The sequence below is a fragment of the Pistacia vera genome, unplaced genomic scaffold (genome assembly GCF_008641045.1).
Source record: "Pistacia vera cultivar Batoury unplaced genomic scaffold, PisVer_v2 Contig54, whole genome shotgun sequence".
Lineage (NCBI taxonomy): Eukaryota > Viridiplantae > Streptophyta > Magnoliopsida > Sapindales > Anacardiaceae > Pistacia > Pistacia vera.
Window position 1 is genome coordinate 180,589 of NW_022196379.1, and position 19,480 is coordinate 200,068.

A 19,480-nucleotide genomic window follows, 5' to 3' on the forward strand; every position below is an offset into this window, starting at 1 on the left:
TGTAACGGTCACAGTAATACAAAACCCAGACCCGGACCCGAACTCATGATACCATCAAACCCAATGGGCCGAAATGTCATTCAGACTATTTATGCTATACCTGAAATGTTACTTTATATTTCTGCTGTTTACTTTTCAAAGTAGCAGACATAAAATCCCATAATATTTAAAGCTTTCAGAAGCCAACAGCAGAAAAAATGAAATTTTTTCAACATAAAAGAGATTATATACAACCAAATTCAGACAACAATTTTCATACCACACTCCGCATGCAGATAATTTGTCACAGCAGATTGTTAAGATTTAATCCCAATGTACAAGTTAGATATTCACCCGGGATATGCTAAAAACTTGCCAATTTTTTATGCTATGAGGATATATCTACATAAGACATAGTTTTAACCCCAACTGACAGAGTCAACAAGAAACCTTGGTAGTATTTTTGTGCTATTAATGGGATTAGTCATCCTCCCGTGGATCAAAATCCTTAACCTTCACATCTGCGTCTTCTCCGAACTGGATGCAGTTGTCAATTTGATTCAATACATATCGTATACTGCAAAAGAAAAGAAGCCAATAATGGTCATTATTTGTATGAAAAATCAACAAAAAAACTGCTTAAGTTCACCTTTAGCCCCTCCATCACATGAATGACTTTCCAAGTTCATATAAAATTTTAAAACAATATGATCAGGCTTAAAACATGATAGTAAAAGCAAAAGAGATTAGGTCCCGTATTCTCTTTTTGGCCATTCAAGGCAACAGGTACATTAAACCAACCGCAAACCAAATCTTGCAATAAAAATAGCATTACTGGAAAGATTTGTATTATTCCGGCTATGGTTAATCATCATCTATCCATTGCAGATAATAATTTCTTAAAACAATGTTATCAAAATCACTAGCAAATTCTAAAGAGGAACTTTTCGACTAGCAAAAGAGGATATTGAGAGTCATGCAAATAGGCTCTTGAAGCATTATCTCCCCAACCAAAGACATGAGAGATAGAGAAATTACCTGCTCTGCTTCCTCAAGTCAAGTGGCACAAAACTAACCATGCTATACTCATCCACCTAATACAACAAAAATCATATGAATCAAGCAATCCTCATCAAAGGTCAAACAAGAGATGCGTTTTATTTCCAGAAAATAGACATGTCATTGTGCAACCAGTGGCAGCTGAAAAACACAACATAATGCATGATTTTCAACACTTCTGAGTAGATATGAAACCAAAATACTGATATGTACAATCTCCTGTGTAAATGTATAGTGTATATAGTTTTCTCAGTAACAGAAGAAATGCAACAGATCAAACAACCATATCATATCGACAATTTTAACATGACAAACAAAATGTGAAATGAAATCCTAATGCTAACTATGAACTAAGTTAAACACTATATAAATAAAAATATTCTTTCAACAGATTATCATCAACAACAGGTAGGTGCGATAGTTGGGAGACAGACATATAGTGAATTCAGTTTTCAGAAGACAGGAAGGGACAGCCAAATTATCAAGTCAGTTTAAAAAGGTAAAACACAAAGCAAAAACACATATTTGAGATATTTTTTCTGAAAGATGTGGTGTATTCAAAGACATAGGCTATAAGAATGTGCAAAGTAAAATTCAAACTATCAAAACTATCCTATTGATTCAGTGAAAGGAATCATGAAAATTCATCTTGAAAAATCGAAAAGAATATAAATATTGGTCTTTGCAGTCTCAGTTACTTACCAGTTCAATTAGAGCTTTATTTAGCTTGGCAAACTGGGGAGCCATCCGTTTATTCAACTCCGACAACAAAACATGAGATTCTGGATTCAAGTAGCTACGAGCAGAAAAGATATGTTAAGGAAAAAACAAAAAAAGAACTAAATGAAGTAAAGGAGCAGCAAAGTTTAAGAAGCCTACTTTTCAATTTCTCTTTTGTCTGTCACGAGGTCCATTTTAGAAAGGATATTAACATGGGGTAATTCAAGTTGGACCATTGCAGAAAGAGATGCCATGCACCCACTTATAAACTTGGTGACATCAGTGATGAACTGATACAGATAAAATAGCAAACTCTAAGCAGGGTGCATAAAAAAAAATTATTACAATGGAATGGGAAAGAGCGAGAACTTATACAAACCTGCGAATCAAGCAAGTACACTGCACAGACATTAAAATTTTTACGCTTCAAATGATCCACAAAGTTCCGAAGCATTGGCACATGAGAGAAAAGTTCTATCTGGCCTATCAAGTATTTTACAGTTAGGAAAAGTCTAAACTGATTTTCCACAAGAAGAAACACAGAAATAAAATTGGAAGACTAAATACTCCTACCATATTCCATCATAGTACAAGGAAGAACGCATATGAAACTCCAAAAATTCATGGTTAGAAACACAGAACATACTACTGCTAAAGTAAAAAGAGAAAAATAAAACTCCAAGCTATTTTAAAGCTCTCCCCAAACAATGCACTTGAATAGGGATAGAATGCTGAATTTAGAATTAACATTAGATTAACAAAATAGGGCAGTGGAGGGTGCTCCATATTCTAGCAGCATCAAGGCAAACCATAAGACAAGCCTTTTTCTCAGTCAGAGTTAGATGTTCTCATTCAATCAAAATTACAGAACAGAAACACCTAATTCTTTTCTCCCACCAATTAATTTCAACAATGTCAAAAATATATGGAAATTCATACACACTCTGAGAAGTAGTAGTACCTGGACAATCAAAAACTAGATAGTCATCCTCCATATAATGCTCCAATTCTTCTTCCAACCAGTCATCCAGATTATCTTCCAAATGTCTATGCGTGGACATTAAGGCCACTCATTTCCAGAATAAAAATTATACAATAAAAAGTAGTTCTTCAAATAATTAAATGAAATTTAGTTCTCCATTTATCCTTCAAAAATAATACTATAAACAGAGCCCACAACAACATGTCAGACTTGATACAATAATTAAGTCATAAAAATCCAAAGGTTTAAGTCCTTAACCACAAATAATGATCCAATAGCAACTACACAAGAGGAGATAGAGGGATCCTACAGAGGAAGGTAATAAAAAGGATACTCCATGCAGTATAACAAGCCACCATTGGGACCCAATCCAAGCTCCTCCATCACATCTTCCAGAGAAACAAGTTCTCTAATATCTACAAGAAAAATAAATACACCACTCTGAAACTAAAGAACATATCTTTCCGCAAACTTACCACATAATCAGCAAATATATGCAATAAATTTACCCATAGCTACAGGATAGTCAAAATTTTCTGCAGCAGGATCCAGATTCACAATATGTATTGAACGCTGAGCATTTTCGCAGTATTGATACAAACTCGAGCAGTAAGTTGACTGTTATGAAAAGAAAGACACATGGTCACTGGAGTGTAGAAGCCACCATGTAAATAGTAATTCATTGCATAAATAACCAAAATACTAAAGAATTCTCTAAAATCAAAATCTACAAAATACCTAGAATCACAATGCAAGAACCCAAATATTCTCACTTACCTTTCCACTGCCAGCAGGGCCAATAACTAGTTGTGCATAGCCCATGGTAGTTTCTGAAACTGCTTTGCTAACTCAACATAAACCGAGAAAGCTGAAAAAACATAAAAAAAAAGAAAAAGAAAAGACAAGTGAACAACAACATTAGAGAGCCTGAATTAACAATAAGAAGAAGAATACCACGATTGTGCACAATGTTAACTGGGTTAATTGGTAACAGTCATTTACATTGTTAAACGTAGAACACCTTATTCGTTAAATTCAAAATCAAATTAATAACAAAATATCAATTGCAAGTTTGCAACAAACTGTCATATTTGCAAAATTTACCATCAAATTAGCAACATATTTTTAGTATCAATTACCAAGTAACTGCCAAACCGGTCTCACCATTTTCACATTATAACAATCAATAATGCTCCATACGTTTTATATCCCTTCATATTCTTAAAAAGGGCTTTTTATTTCATTATTTAACATAACACCGAAAATCATGCCCAATAAAATAAAACCCAGTTAATAATATCATAGTTAACAATATAATACTTAGTGCCGTATAAATCATTTAAAGTTTTAAACATTAGAGAAATATGATCTTCACTACAGAGAATCGACATGCTTAAACTTTAAAATAAAAAGAAAAAGAAAGAATTTTTTTTCACTGACCAGGATTCTGCGCCTCTGCGCTGACAGGAGAGTTGAAGCGACTTCTCCCAAGCTCTTGAAGTTCACAGAATCTTGATTTGTAGGGTTTAGGGTTTGGTGGGGATGAAATGGATTTTTTCGGTTAAACCCGGCAGGAGACTCCCCTTGAAGCTAACAATCTTGGACAGGCCCAAGGCAAAACAAAAGAAGCCGCAAGCAAAAACAAAGTAAAAAAAACAAAGCCCACTCAAAGCAGGCCGAAACAAGCACAAAGCAAGAAGAGGCTGAAGGAAGCCCAAAAAACCAAAAAAGATCAGCTCGCGCCAAAAGTCCAGGACCGCTGCAAGTCCAGTGCAGAAGCCCGCAAGTCCAGAATAGAAGCCCACCAGTCAAGACTGGAGCACTTCAAAAGTAAGGGTATTCATGAGCCGAGCCGAGTTTTCGGCTTAGTGAGCTTGGCTCATGAAATGGGAAGAAAAAACAAGCCCAGCTACAGGTTTTATGACTCGGGTTGGCTCGTGAGGGATACATGGGTTTTCCGAGCTGCCTTCATGAGCCGAGTTTGGGCCGGCTCGCGAGCTAGCTCGAAAAAATCAATTTTTAAAAAAAAAAATTGTTGGGCAATGGGCATGCAGATTGCAATTTTTTTTCTTCTCATATCCTAATACATCATCCAACAACTAAACCTGCTTAAAATAAACATCAAATAAAATGCTAATGCTGCTAACAATTTATCATTCAGCATACTGTATCTACGAAAAATTAAGTAAACTAATTTTTGTTTAGCTCACTTGATTTAATTAAGTTTTCATCAAAATAAAATGGGGGTCAGCATAACTATACATCAAATGACATCCCCAACTATCAAAATATATATATAACAGCAAAATAAAATGTATAAATTGTTGAATGACTCGAATCCTCAAAAGATAATTGGCTGTATATCCATTATAGCCCAACTCCTTATACAAACATATTAAAATGAAACACATTAAGTACAATTGTCATTTTATATAAACCGTAAAGATGAAAATGCAAACCTAAACACAAAACTAATAAATGTAGACCTGCAGAATCCTACTGGCACGACTGATGACTCACAGATGAATCAACCAATCTGCTAACTCCCATCACCTGACAGGACAGGAAGCTGAATCTCCAAGTGATCCTCCTCTTTCTAAAATGAAAAAGAGATAAAAATAAACTGTAGGTTAAAATAAAGTAATTTTAAATATTGAATTAAACAAAAAATATAATCAATGGATTATGCTTTGCATCATTTCTTCTCTTCATTCAAAGTGCGACACCAGTCACACCCACATAACAACATCTCCACCGTAGTTGGAGTAAAAAAAGCTTGGTAGCTATCAATAACCCTACTCCCAACACTGAATGCAGACTCTGAAGCAACCGTAGTGATCGAGATAACTAGTATCTCATAAGCCATTGTAGACAATATAGGGTACTTGGGTTGAATTTGCCTTCCACCACTATAAGACATCGAATGAGTCATGATCCCCCACACACTTATGGCATCCCTCTCCCAAATAACAGTCCAACTCAGACTTACTAGGCTCAACAGTTTCAAACACGTCTAGAAAACTACTAAAATTATCTCAAGCATAGGCTTCCTCAATCGTAGCCACCTCACCAATGGCTCCATGTCCATCCCCTTCTAATGTAGAAGCACGGGCGACAGTCACACCTTGGTTAGCTTGAATATACTCCCCATATAACTCATACAATGCATCTCAGACCGTCAACATATTTGCTTGCGCTTCTAGCTCATAATACATCTTAGGGAATGCCCACTGAATAATCCTCATTTTCATCCAAGGATCCAATACAACAGCCACAAACATCAACACATTACATTCCCCCTAACCTTTATTGAACTTCTCCTTCATTTTCCTAACCATTACTCTAATAAAATCATCTTCAGATTCACTTTTACTATCCAACATACATTTCACTATACATACCTCCTTCAGGAATAAATTAGACGTCCGATAATCACTCCCTGAAATGAATTTGGTTGAACCACTGAATACTTTTAAAAAGTCATCGACTTTCTCTACTTTTGAACTTAATTGCCGTTGCCAACATTTCATAGGTAGAATTGCACCTTGTTTTACAATGGAGAATAAGTTTCTGATACGACAATTTAAGTTGTTAAATAATCTCAGAAAATACCTTAAGCCTACTTTCTGAATTTTTGATATACAACACACTCTCATGGATGTCATCAATGATATGCCTAATTTGATAAAGTCCATCCTGAACAATCAGGTTCAAGATGTGTGCACAACATCTTGCATGAAACAGTTTACCTCCACAGAGGAGTTTCCTCGAAACTTCAAAAATTTCTTTTAAAACCTTAATCGCAACATCATTACTTGAAGCATTATCCACAGAAATAGTATATACCTTATTTTCAATTTCCCATCCCATTAGGCACTTGAAAATGTCGTCCGCAATCGCAATACCAATCCGGGGAGGAGGTAGATTGTAACGCCCCACTTGAGGTATGTAGTTAAATTATTGTTGCATTGCTTGAATGTTTATTGATTTGTTCTCACTTGAGCTTGCATGTTGTTATTTTTGGTTGGTGGGCCCTTAGTTGAATTTTGTTAAAGTTATTTTGAGAAAAATGTGAAGAAAATCCCTTAAACTTTCATTAGGGGTAAAATGGACTTTTCACTCAAAATTAGTTGAAAAATTGGGGAGTGAAAAGAGATAGAATTTCATGGAGAATGTAATAAAAATGAGGGCATTATTGTAATTGACTAAGGGATATAGATGGAATTTCTAAGAAAGAGCAAGGGCAAAATGGGAATGATTGTATGTAAGCTGAGCTAAAAAGGGTTTAAGTGTTGAAAGCCCTTCATTCTTCACCATCTCCACCGCCATTCTCATTCCCTAATTTCTCTCAATCCTCCACTCAATCTTCCAAGAATTTCTAAGGATTTTTGGGGTAGTTTTTAGTAGAGATTTAATCTAAAGCATACTAAGGTAAGGATTCTTACTTTAGATGAGAATTTGCTTATGATTTGTTAAAGTCTTATGTTGTTATTGTTTAAAGTTGTAGATAGAAGACAAGATACAAAAGGGAAGGAGAAGTGCTAGAGAAGCCATTTACCCATAAGGTAAGTAAATCCAACCTAAGTTAAGGTTCAAGCAATCAAATGATTGATATGCATGCTTATGTTTATGAGCTTGAGATTGATTGTTGAGAATGATATTATTGATGAGTTGATGGCTTTTGATGAAAAGATTTGAGCCATGAGAAGTAGAAATGAAGTTGTGGTAACCAAGTGAAGTTTGGTTACATTTAGAAAGAATTTAAGTAGAATATTTGAAGTGTTTTTCTTGGCCATGTTTAGATTTATTGTGGAGGAGTTTTACTCCATGAATGGATGGTTAAAGAAAGAAGTAGAGATGTATCAAAAATAGAATTAAAGTATGCATGTATTATGTTTGATGAAATGCCTAAGTGAAAACTGTCCTGTCACAATTGTGACCTTCTGAGTAATTTTTGGGCATCTTATAGATTGAACTGGATTGAGACCAAAACATAAAAGTTGTAGCCCCGTCTCTAAGCTTTAAAAGAAGATCAAAATCGTAGTAATCCAATATGTATAACTCAAGTTATGCCTTCTTGAGTGTAACCTGTGTAGAATGACTATCTTAAAGCAACATTGCATTTGTGCATTTCATGAGTACATTAATGAGCATGAATCATCCATATGCATTAGAGAAAGAGTAGAAAAAGAGTAGAGAACTTTGAGTGTGAGCTTTATTAATATAAAAGAGAGAAAAAGAGAATAGAGTAGGTTGTGCGATGGGGAACCCGTGAGTAATGGGTAGAGTATTCCCGCATGTACGCCGCATTGAGAGAGCGGCATGAGTATGAGAGAGAGAAGTGGTGTAGCCCGTGAGAGTGCATGCGGATGAGGGCTATACCTGAGATTACCTGAGAGAGAGATTATATACTCACATGGCCAAGGGTTCCAAATCCATGCATAACCGAGTCCGATCGGCTAAGAACGAGTAGAAGTCATGGAGAGCGGGAGCGAGTCTCGGCCATGCCCCCGATAAGATGGGGCTGTGACTTACTAAAGAGAGTTAGTAGAAAAGAGTTCTAAGAAAGAGAAATAGAGAGAGAGAGAAACAGAAAGAGAAAACAGAGAGAAGTATAAAAGAGAGAGCAAATGAGAATTGTAAGGAAAGGCTTAGAGAGAGAGAGTTACGGGGATAGATGACTAGAGGGTTTACTTACTAAGCATTATTTGTGCTCACCCCGTTGTCTTTCTATGTTTTTGTAGGATTTAGGTGAGGACACAATCGGATGGACGTCGGCAAGCGAGGAGGAATGGCTACACTATCTACATAGTTTTTGATAGTTTTTGTTTATGATACTAATTTTGTATAAAAAATGTATATGTTTAATAAAAGAAAAATTTGGGCCCAACTACTTATGTTATTATACATGTATTTTATTATGTATATTTTTATGAGTATTTGAGTAAGAAGTAGTTATTACATAGATGAACAAAGTTGAGGATACGTCTATTTAGCCTCAAAGTACTATCTATCCAATGCCTGGTCAACACCATATTCTCCATCTTCTCATTTCCTGAATTCCATAAGTCTGTAGTCAAATTGATTTTTGTCACACTCTTCAACAAAGTCTTCAATTTGGCCTTCTCACTTTCATATACCTTCATACAATCTTTTTTACAAGTATGGCGGGAAACCGGAGTCCATTCAGGAATCCCATACTTTATCATATTGTTTAAGCCCTCTTCCTCCATAATAGTAAATGGATGCTTATGCATGAGCACCCAATGGGCGATAAGTTTCCTCATCTTCAACATGTCAAACTTCCCTAATGGTACTAAAAAGGCAGAGTGTATCAATTGCAAAATAAAGCTGTGTATTAATGCCACCGGAAGCACCACCCAGTTTAATAGACATTTAAACTGGTGTTTAAGGAGAAAAACTTCCATGAGGCAACAACATATTAGTTTTTCGAGTGCCGATAAAACCCAGTTTAATAGACATTTAAGCCGGTGTTTAAGGAGAAAAACTTCTATGAGGCAACAACATATTAGTTTTTCGAGTGCTGGTAATGATGTTGCAACTACTATTTTGTCGGCTTTAAATAGGAAGTTTGACATGTTGAAGATAAGCGAACTTATCGCCATTTTCTAGGCTACTAATACTTTGCTCCGTACTTGATGTGGTTGCATTCAAGTTATTGGTAATTGTATTTTGCATTGTAGGGGTGCTTGAGGAAGTACCCTCCCTTTACAAATCCATAAACGATATAAAAAAAATCTGTAATTTAATGTAAAACCAATATAAAATAATGTAAATCCATTACATTGCACACACATCAAACCAATACATTATACAGTACATATCAAATGTTACATACTGGATATTGCATCTAATTTTGTCAATTCGAACTAATATTAATTGTCACTAATACATCATGACAGTCATTTATTCTTTAATTAGAGATGTTGTTTGAAGAATTAAATGCTTTATTTATTCATTTAAACCCATTTATTCTTTAAATGACTTTGTAGAATTAAATGTCTTATGCCTATTTATTCCACTGCATAAATATAATGTCTTTAACACCAAATGAAAGATTCCTTCAAAACAAGCAAATCTCATACTAGCTACTACAGGGGATTTCAACCGTGNTCTGCACACTACCTTGAAGATGGATATGGCGGACGCACTACTGGAGTCTGGAAACTTGAAGAAGGGAATAGATGAACTAAAACTCCATTAGACATTCACCGAAATACCTCACCTGAAACAGAACAGAATAGATGAAATAAACATCCAACTATCCAAGTATCCCACCTAAACCTCAAAGCTGAATACTAAATCAATCATACACAACAAATTAACAATCATAAAAAGACCAAAGAAACATACTTGCGATGCAGATGGGATTCACGGCCAGTCGCAAAACACACTATGAAGTGTGACCAAACGCCAGCAAGATTTGAAGGGGTGGATGGGTTTGACGCTGCCGAGTCTACGACACCATGACGACGATGTAGATGGGAGAAACGGTGACGAGGAAACACACCGGTGCCTAGTTTCTACTTGCCTGAAATATTCTGATTTCCTTTGGATTTGTTGCCAAATGGGTTTGAGTCGCGATTTAGGGATTTTAACATTGAGGTTTTTTTTTGTCAATTTTGCAAACTTTTGTTTTAAAAATATTAGGTCAATCCCCCGTACATTAGAAAACCTCTAAAACACACCTATTAATTTGAGCTTGGCTCGGCTCGCGAGCCTACCTAGTGAGGCAGGCTCGAACTCGGCTCAATTCTCTCACGAGTCGAGCTGAGCTGGCTGGCCTCGTTGAACAAACCTAGTCCACCATGTTTATCTTTTAGTTTTACAAGACTAAGTAATTTTCCCGGAGTATTAGACAAATAAGAAAAATAATCATATTTTGGAGAAAATAAAATATATATATATTTTAAAATGTAATACTTTATAATAAAAAAAATAATGACTTAATTTTGTATATCCCTTATATGATCGTTTAATTTAAAGGGCTTCAAAAAACAATTAAAGATCTATTATGATTATATCCATACAAAAACAAGGGGATATGTTTTCTTGTTTTACATTCATTTTTATTGATATTGTTGTGCCACAAATCCCTGAAGCATGTATTAATGTCATGTTTCATTCTTTGTAAATTAACTTTATAAAAGTTTGTCATGGTAACAGTATATAAACGTTACAATGATATTGTAACAGTATATAAACATACTTTTTACTCAAATTAGGTATCATATTTTTGTAAGTTATACTTGCGTGTAGAGAAAAAGCAGAAAACAATGCAAGAACAGTGAACATATGATTTGTATTGATCCAACATATTTATTATGGATTTTATATAAACTCTTATGTAGATTCACGTTGGTGTAAATCACAGCATCTAACAGATATAATATAAAATATTTATTAAATATATCGTATAAATATCCCCCAAATCTATATCATGAATCATAAAGCCACATATTTTGTGATTTTATTAAGTGATACCAAAAACTGCAAAAATCTTTATTTGTATGCACTGACACTATATCTCCATATTTTGCTTCAATGCTTTGGGGTCAAGACATACATTTTACAAGCATGAGATTCCACAGTAGCTGATAATTCTCCCTTGATTGAATATTTAGTTGAATGCTGCATTCATTAATTACAATTACTCACTAATTGCATAAAAATCGTAAATTTCTACATCAAAATGAGAACCCAATAAATAAATAAATAAATAAAAGGGTTATTATCAAATATCAACCAAATGATATTTTTATCACAAACTTATCCTCATATGACACTTTTATCAGAAAAGATAACGAGAGAACACTTAAATGGTTTAAAACCAACAACTTTCACTGAAATTTTTTAAATGATTGAAATATCCATGTGTAAGTGATTTTTTTTTTTTAAATAATAGAAATAAAATAATATACCCATAGTTGAAATTAAAAATAAAATAAAAAATATATAGTTATACAAATTAAAAAAAAAAGAAATATATATTAAAAAAATCAAATTTAAAATATAGAATATAATTTAAAATTAAAAAATCAAAACTAAAATAAAATAATTAAAAAAATTAGAAAATTAAACTAAAATATAAAATATATAAGTGATGTGTATATTTAAAAAAAAAAAAAAAATTACACATGTATATTTCAATCATTTAAAAAAAAAAATTTCAACCGTTTTAATCCCTGAAATATCGTTTTCTTTTCTAATAAAAGTGTCCTATAACTCATAATAATCCATAAATAAATAAGTAAATTGTTTCTCACCTCCCACAAGTCTCTTGCTTTGACCACAGTTGATGAATTAAGCCCAATATCAGCCCAATTAGCAGTAACATTAGCTGTCGAAGAACCTCTATTCCATAGTACTAGGCCTATTTTATTACCACTCAAAGGCCCTGCCCAAACCTACAATAATATTTATATTTTTTTCCATTTGTGTAAGCTGAATCTGTTACTAATAACAATGAATGATAAAGATTAAGGATTAATATTCTAATAATTAAAGACTATATAATTATTAATTAAAAAAAAAAACTAACCTCAAGATCCCCATCTTTCTTAACCTTTTCCCCTTGAACTCCAAGTTTGTCTGATTCATAAACACAAATTATTAATATATATATGTATCTTAATAAAAGCAATTATTAATGTGGGTAGATTTGGTAATATGATATAAAGTAACCTTGATTTACTGCAATTACTTCTTTGTTGCTTAATATTTCGTAAGTTTGGTTATTCATTGCTCGAATGTCACACCCAATTAGCAGAGGAGCCTGTAAAAAACAAAAAAAAAAAAAAAATAATAATAATATTAAGATTTAGAAATTGAATATACCTCTAATTAATTATTTATATTTTAAAGAATATGTAATTACCTTAATTAGAGCCCAAATGCTGAAATGTGAGCGATACTCGTCAGTGGTCATGCCTCCATTTCCAACTTCAAGCATGTCAGGATCTGAATGAATTAACCAAACCCATTACTGATATTGTGAGATTAGTGATTAATTAATAGGTTTAATTAATTTGGTTAATTACCATTCCAGCCTCCAGGTCCAGCATAAGATGCCCATTTGTCATTTTGATCTGCACGAGATGTCATGCTGCTCCACTCCACCGCAGAGGGTCAGATTAATTTAGTTAATTAATTATTTAATTAGTTCAATGTAAAAGCTTAATTACCTATCCCAATTGTCACTAATATCTTCAGTGGTTCTCCAACTATTTCCAATTTTTGGGGCCCAAGTTGCAGGGTCTTCTTGTCCCCTGTACATTTGATTTAATAAATATATTTCTTAAAAGAAAATTAATTAAATTGAAATAAAAGATATAGACGGATATATCTCACCATTCGCATAGTGAAAAAAAGATGGGTCTTCCTGAGTCTAATAATGCTTTACTCATTATCGGATACCTTTCCTTAGGACTAGTACCCGTATTTTCGCAATTATCATACTTCAAGTAGTCAATTCCCTGTGTAAGTTAATTAAACAAAATTAATGCTATGCAAAACGTAATTAAATCAACATCAATCCCTATACGCCGTACCCAAGAAGCAAAGGTTTTCGCATCATTTTCCTCATACCCTAACGATCCAGGCATAGTTTTACTGCACGTTTGAGTCCTTCACCAAAAAATAATTACTTCCTAATTAATAAGATAATCAATATAATTAAGCACATGCATGAAATCTCTAATTAAATTTGATACCCAGCGTCAGAATAAATTCCAAGTTTTAGCCCTTTGCCATGGACATAATCTGCTAAAGCTTTGATTCCAGAGGGAAATGTTGATGCTTTAGGAACCATGTTTCCCTGCCAATATTAATATTATTTAATTACCAATAATTACTACTAAATAACAACTAATAAGTGTAGTACCTGAGAGTCTCGATTAGGTTCAGCCCAGCAATCATCTGTAAACAAATAAAACAAATAAATAAAAATAAGCTTAATTAAATTAATGGGTGCAAGATAAACACAGATTTTTACCTAAGTTTATATATTCATATCCTGCAGCAGCAAGACCCGATGACACCATTGCATCCGCTGTCATCAACACAATTTTCTGGTTCAATAAATTATTTAATAGACGAATTTTATTGTACTACAAATGAACAAAGTTTATATATAAATAAATATATACCTGTTTCCCTGATCAGTTTCTCTTCAATTTTACAGTTGAAATGATTCCAACTATTCCATCTGTTTGCCAATGAAATTAATGTCAACATCAAATTTAAGTAAAACAAAGATTATTATAAACAGGGAAGAACACATCCGAGATAGAATAATGCGTTTGATTTTGGCATCAACTAGTCATCAGTTTCTTTTATTTGCCTTATGAATATTCAAATAATAAAGTTGGAGAGGTAGTTGAGTTCAAATATTGATGAGTGTGTTAGTAGTTGAGTTGTTTGACTCTTTATCTCTCTGAGCAATTTAGTGGTTGAACCATATCTTTTCTCTAATTAACGAAGACTCAATTGACACAAGCCTTCACTACTAGATGTTAAGCATGAAGTCTTGATCAAGATTCATTGGAGATTAATAGCTGTCCACAAAGGGAGATATTTGTGCTGTTTACTATATACTCATCTTTAAAAAATTCTAATACTTAGAAAAATAACCTAAACATTCACAGCTGTTCGATGGTCAGAATTAATATGCCAAGAAGATTTTAAAACTTTATATTTATATGCTTGATAGAGATGAATAATAAGGATGCAGATGCTGATGAATATACAGCCAAGGAAATTAACAAGGCATTAAAAAATTACCCCATTTGTGGTGTTCTTCCCAGTCCATTATCCAAGAGATTTCTCGGAGTCTTTCTCTTCGAATAAGATCCCATTTCCACCTTGCTGCCATGGCCATAGCCAGCATTCAGGATCAACATACACAAGCCTAGCAGCACCACCACCAAGCTCCTCGCTGAAGAAGCCATTTATCTAAAAGAACAAGATAAACTTCTATCTCTGTATAGAAGTTCTAGCTGAGCGTATCCAATAAGAAAAAGGAAGGAAAAGGACGAGATCGAAATTGTATTGACCCCATTAATCAATAAAACTCTGATTGATAAAAGGGAAGGTAATGCTATCTTAATATTGACTTGACTCGTGGATGACCCGTCCACTTTTTATTTATTTCCAAGCTAAAGAATATTAGAACAAGATAAAGAGAAAATCGACATCCTTAGTGCAATTTTTTTTAATTTAATTGAATTAATTATTTATCTTGCAGCTTTTTTAAAGCTAAAAAATATAATGTGAAAGGATACTGAAAAAATAAAAAGGTTTGTTTTCGTGTCAAAGAATAAAATAGAAGCTATATATATATATAATGCAACGATTTTTATAAAATAAATAAAGTTCATGATGGTAGCTGATGTGTTTATATATATATATTTGAAGTAGGGTTGTTCACGAGCTGAGCCGAGTTTTCGACTAAATGAGCTTGGCTCGTGAAAAGGAAGGGAAAACGAGTTGAGCCCGAGCCAAGCCGATCATCAGATTTTTCGACTTGGCTTGGCTCGTTAGAGATGGAGAGGATTTCGAGCTTGGCTCGTGAGCCAACTAAACGAGTCGAGTTCGAGCCGGCTCGCGAGCCGGCTTAAAAAAAGCAATTTTTTTTTTTTAAATAAAGGGCAGAATCCTTTTTTTTTTTTATACTCCTTTCCTGAAACATGACCCAACAACTACACCTACTTAAAAATAAACATCAAAAGAAAATGCAATGCAAAGAAAATTAATACAAACAACACAAATTGCTTAGGAGCAAGGTATATGTTTGTAGAGAAGGCCTCAGACCCAATGTCAAGTTGTCAACATGCCTTGTAATAAGTTATAAGCATCTGACAGCTGGTGCACCCTAAGGAAAGCACTAAGCATGCAATTGCAAGTGGGCACATTAGGGTGCATATCGGCATGGAGCATGGCCTAATACCACTTCCAAGCCTTTCTAACATTACCAATCTTTCCCCACAAATCTACTAAAAGCCCATAAACTGGTTCATCCGGCGCCCAATTTTTCCTTCTCATCTCAGCAAAAACTACCTATGCTTATTCAAGATAGCCACAATGTCCAAGAACCTTCATCACTATGCTGTAAGTAACTTTGTTTGGCTCAAATGGGGTTCACGGTGACACCACGCCGGTCAATGACAACAACACAATCAATACACAATCAGTTTCACCTGAAAAAACCATTTGTTACAAAAGAGAGTTCACAAAAATCATGAGAAGCTAATGGGTTTCACAAAAATCAATCATACACAAGTAACAACAACTCAGCAAGATTCAAAACAAACGAACTTACTACAAACAAGACGATGGTCGACGGTGGAGCAGTTGAGTTTTATAGCGAGGACAAAAAAGGAAACAAGCAGATTTCAGTTTTTCACTACAAGAGTTGAAGGGTTAGATGGGTTTGAAGATGGCGAGTCTGCAACAAACACTTAAGCGAAGCAGATGGTATTGATGACGACAACGAGGTACATCAGAGACAGCTGGAAAATGTGTTGACAATTTTTGGATTTGGTTTGATTTTAAGGCAAATAGTTAATGTAGACGATTAAAGGGATTTTAAAATCGGGGGGTCTTTGTCATTTTTAAAAACTTTTTGTTTTGAAAATTTCAGTGTAATCCCCCATATTTCAATAAACCCCACACTTATTCGAGCCAAGCTCGGTTGGCGAGCCTAACGAGCCAAGCTGAGGCAGGCTCAAACTCGGCTCGTTCTCTCTCACGAACCGAGCTGAGCCGGCTCGAAACCATATGAACCGAGTTGTTAACGAGCTAGACTCGAGCCGAGCCGAGTCGGTTCGCGAGCGGCTCGGTTTGTTAACCAGCCCTAATTTGAAGTATAAACCAGAGAAAGGATGTAGATTGGTGTGCCAATTTTTGAAACCTGAAATTACATAAGAACTCCAAGTAGAGTTCAATACAACAAATACTAAATGCAATTAATATTTTTTTTATTTTTATTTTTATTTTTTTTGTGCCTGTTAAACTTCCATAAAGTTGTCCAAGAGTCTATCATTCACATTAGCAATAATATATGAAATGGTGCAAATTTGTACCCACCCCTTTTTTAAAGTGAGACCAAAATCTTTTTTGGTTTCAGATTAATTTGGAGATGGGACTCATGAAGATAGTGGCTGTGTTTTCTGAGGGATGGAGACTAGCATTATCAGACATTGAGCAAAGCTAATCAATTTTGGTGATTCATGATTACTTGTTATTTAATAATGTTGTCTGTTCATATGGAATGCGAGATTTGTAATACATTGAATTATGGATTGATTACATTTAGGGTGTGTTTGGTTGGGGCTTGGTGGTAATCTCCCATTACCAAGATACTCTCATCTTATATTACTTGATTATCACGTTTGGTTGTTAAGTAATATAAGATTTCAGTAATCTTCCAAAACCAATAGTAATTACTGTTGATAATATATGAGATAATCTGATTACATCCATTTTCTTAGGTATTTTAAGATTACTTGATAATCTTGATTTTGTTACAATTTTACCCTTAGATATTAAATTTTTTGGACAATAATACCCTTGTTTTGAAAGAAAATTACAAAAAAATTCAAGGACTATTTTATCCTTATATACAAAATTTGTAAGATGAAAATACCCATGAACTTGAAAAATATTACGCATGACTAGTGGCAAGATTTGTCCACCATTGTTGGCGGCCGACTACCGACGCTGGAACAGTGTAATATTCAAGATGTCAAAGGTATGTTCCTAACTCAAAATAGTCCTTTAGATGTTAATTTTATGTTAAAAAGCATAAAACCTAACTAAGGGTAAAACAGTCGATTCTTTTGGAACGGTATAAATCAATTATCCATAGAAAGGCATAAGGGGCGAAGTGGTCATTTTGCCTATGGATAAGCATTGAAAAAGTCAAGGATGAGTAGGCTTCATTGCATTTAATGGCATTAATTAAGTAATAATTATGTCTAGTGTGAAATGACCAAAATGCCCTTATATGAAGAATTAAGGACTTATGAGTTATACAATTAAAATAATTGGGCCAATTGCATAATTTTGGAAAATAAATGAAATATTTTCCTATAAATGAGATGAAATTCGTTCAAGCCAAAGGAGAGAGCCTTTCTTCAACATTTCTTCCATTTTCTCTCAAATCTTCCATGAAACAAGCTTTCTTTCTCTAGGTTTTCAAGGAGTTTTGCATAATTTTTCAAGGAGAACAAGATAGGAGCCTTGGATCTTCAATTTGAAGGGTTTAAGGTAAGGATTAAAAACTTTAGTTTTGATGTGATTTGAAGATTTGAGGTAGATGTTGAGGTATAATGTTATATATGTAGGATTAAGGTGTAAAAGAAGTCAAAGGCAAAGGATTTGTTGGAGGAAGTCTTTAAAAAGGTAAGGAAGAACCTCCCATGACTTTAGGGTTTATGCTAGGGTTTGTAGATTTTTATGAAACCTTAAATTAAGGCTTTAAGGCATAGAATTAGTTGATGGCAAGTGTAGTTGAACTCATTTATTCTACTTATTGCCTTGAATTCATTATACATGAAGTTATTGCTCTTTATGTTTTATGAGTTGTTATGTTTGATTGAAGAAAATGAAGTGTGGATACTGATTGTGGCAAAAATTGTAGTATTGGAGGCCACATGGTGTTGAATGGTTGCTATTAGAAGTGTTGAGGTGTTGTTTGCATTAGCTTACAATGTTATAGCAATAATGGATGATTATGGGAATGAGATTTTACACTTCCTTTAAGATGTTAAAGACTATTAAGGGGAGGTTTATTTGATCCACAAGTTAACCTATTGGTTAATGTCAATAGGAATTGATGTGGCATAGTTAATATGAAAATTCGGATTTAATGGGCTTAGGGGTTTTGGTAACCCTGCTTCTGTATTTCGACCATAACTTGAGTTATAAAAATCGAAATGAGATGATTCTTGAAGCATTAGAAAGCTAAGACACAGACCTATAACTTTTATGTTTATGCCAAGAGCCAATTCGTTTGAGAAAAGGATGGAAAATGGCCTGAAGCATAAACTGGTTATTAAAGTTTAAGATTTAACATAATCAATTCTTATGATTATGAATTGATTATTAATGTATTATTGTAATTATGCCATGTACTAATGTTTACCCATTAGTTAGATGATCTTTGAAAGATATACATGGTCATGATGTCAATGCATGATTAATGTTATGAAATGGCATGAAGATGCAATGTAATACATGTTTTAAGATGATGTATGTGAGCAAGAGGTAATGTAAATGGATTGATAATCCATAGATGAATTAAAAGTATTAAGCTCACCAAAATATGTATTTACATGCCATAAGATGTTAGAGATGCATATAGACATGATGGGAAACGCGTAAGCATATCCTCGTATACCGGTTGAGGAAAGATGAATATATGCTTTAGATGTTAAATAACGCGTAAGCACGCCTCTTGATGATATGAGCTCTAGATGAATTTGAGGCTAGATGATATGAAGTGCTTAAGACGCTAAGAAAAGTCCGATCGGCTACACGTTAAATGCTTCATATGCATTTAGTTGCACTACATGAGTTATGATGTTATTTACATCATGAGATGATTTATACTCATGTTAGATGATATTTAGATTTTATATAATGACATGTAATGTGCATGTACTATGTTTACATACTTATTTGTATGAGTATGCATGGATGTTTATATAGCACATTTAG

The 19,480-nt window shown here is 33.9% G+C and overlaps 2 protein-coding genes across 3 annotated transcripts; both read right to left on the reverse strand.

The window, feature by feature from the left end:
* Positions 1-263: 263 nt before the first annotated feature.
* LOC116107568 (GPN-loop GTPase 3-like) lies at positions 264-4,313 on the reverse strand. The gene is made up of 10 exons (XM_031393837.1): positions 4,181-4,313; positions 3,518-3,608; positions 3,250-3,358; positions 3,075-3,156; positions 2,720-2,805; positions 2,138-2,241; positions 1,918-2,048; positions 1,741-1,834; positions 1,018-1,073; positions 264-556 (listed from the first exon to the last, which is right to left on the reverse strand). Exons 2-10 carry the CDS (start codon positions 3,560-3,562, stop codon positions 460-462), a joined length of 804 nt encoding a protein of 267 aa, XP_031249697.1. The 5' UTR covers positions 3,563-3,608; positions 4,181-4,313; the 3' UTR covers positions 264-459.
* A 6,815-nt stretch (positions 4,314-11,128) lies between these two features.
* LOC116107564 (alpha-galactosidase-like) lies at positions 11,129-14,837 on the reverse strand. Of its 2 annotated transcripts, XM_031393833.1 has the most exons (14): positions 14,543-14,837; positions 13,909-13,967; positions 13,755-13,811; positions 13,644-13,678; positions 13,474-13,577; positions 13,312-13,387; positions 13,112-13,236; positions 12,946-13,029; positions 12,802-12,866; positions 12,639-12,721; positions 12,446-12,536; positions 12,303-12,352; positions 12,028-12,168; positions 11,129-11,392 (listed from the first exon to the last, which is right to left on the reverse strand). In XM_031393833.1, exons 1-14 carry the CDS (start codon positions 14,707-14,709, stop codon positions 11,303-11,305), a joined length of 1,227 nt encoding a protein of 408 aa, XP_031249693.1. In that variant the 5' UTR covers positions 14,710-14,837; the 3' UTR covers positions 11,129-11,302. The 2 variants fall into 2 exon arrangements, with proteins under 2 accessions (XP_031249693.1, XP_031249694.1); XM_031393834.1 differs by lacking the exons at positions 13,312-13,387; positions 13,474-13,577.
* Between the last annotated feature and the right edge of the window lie 4,643 nt (positions 14,838-19,480).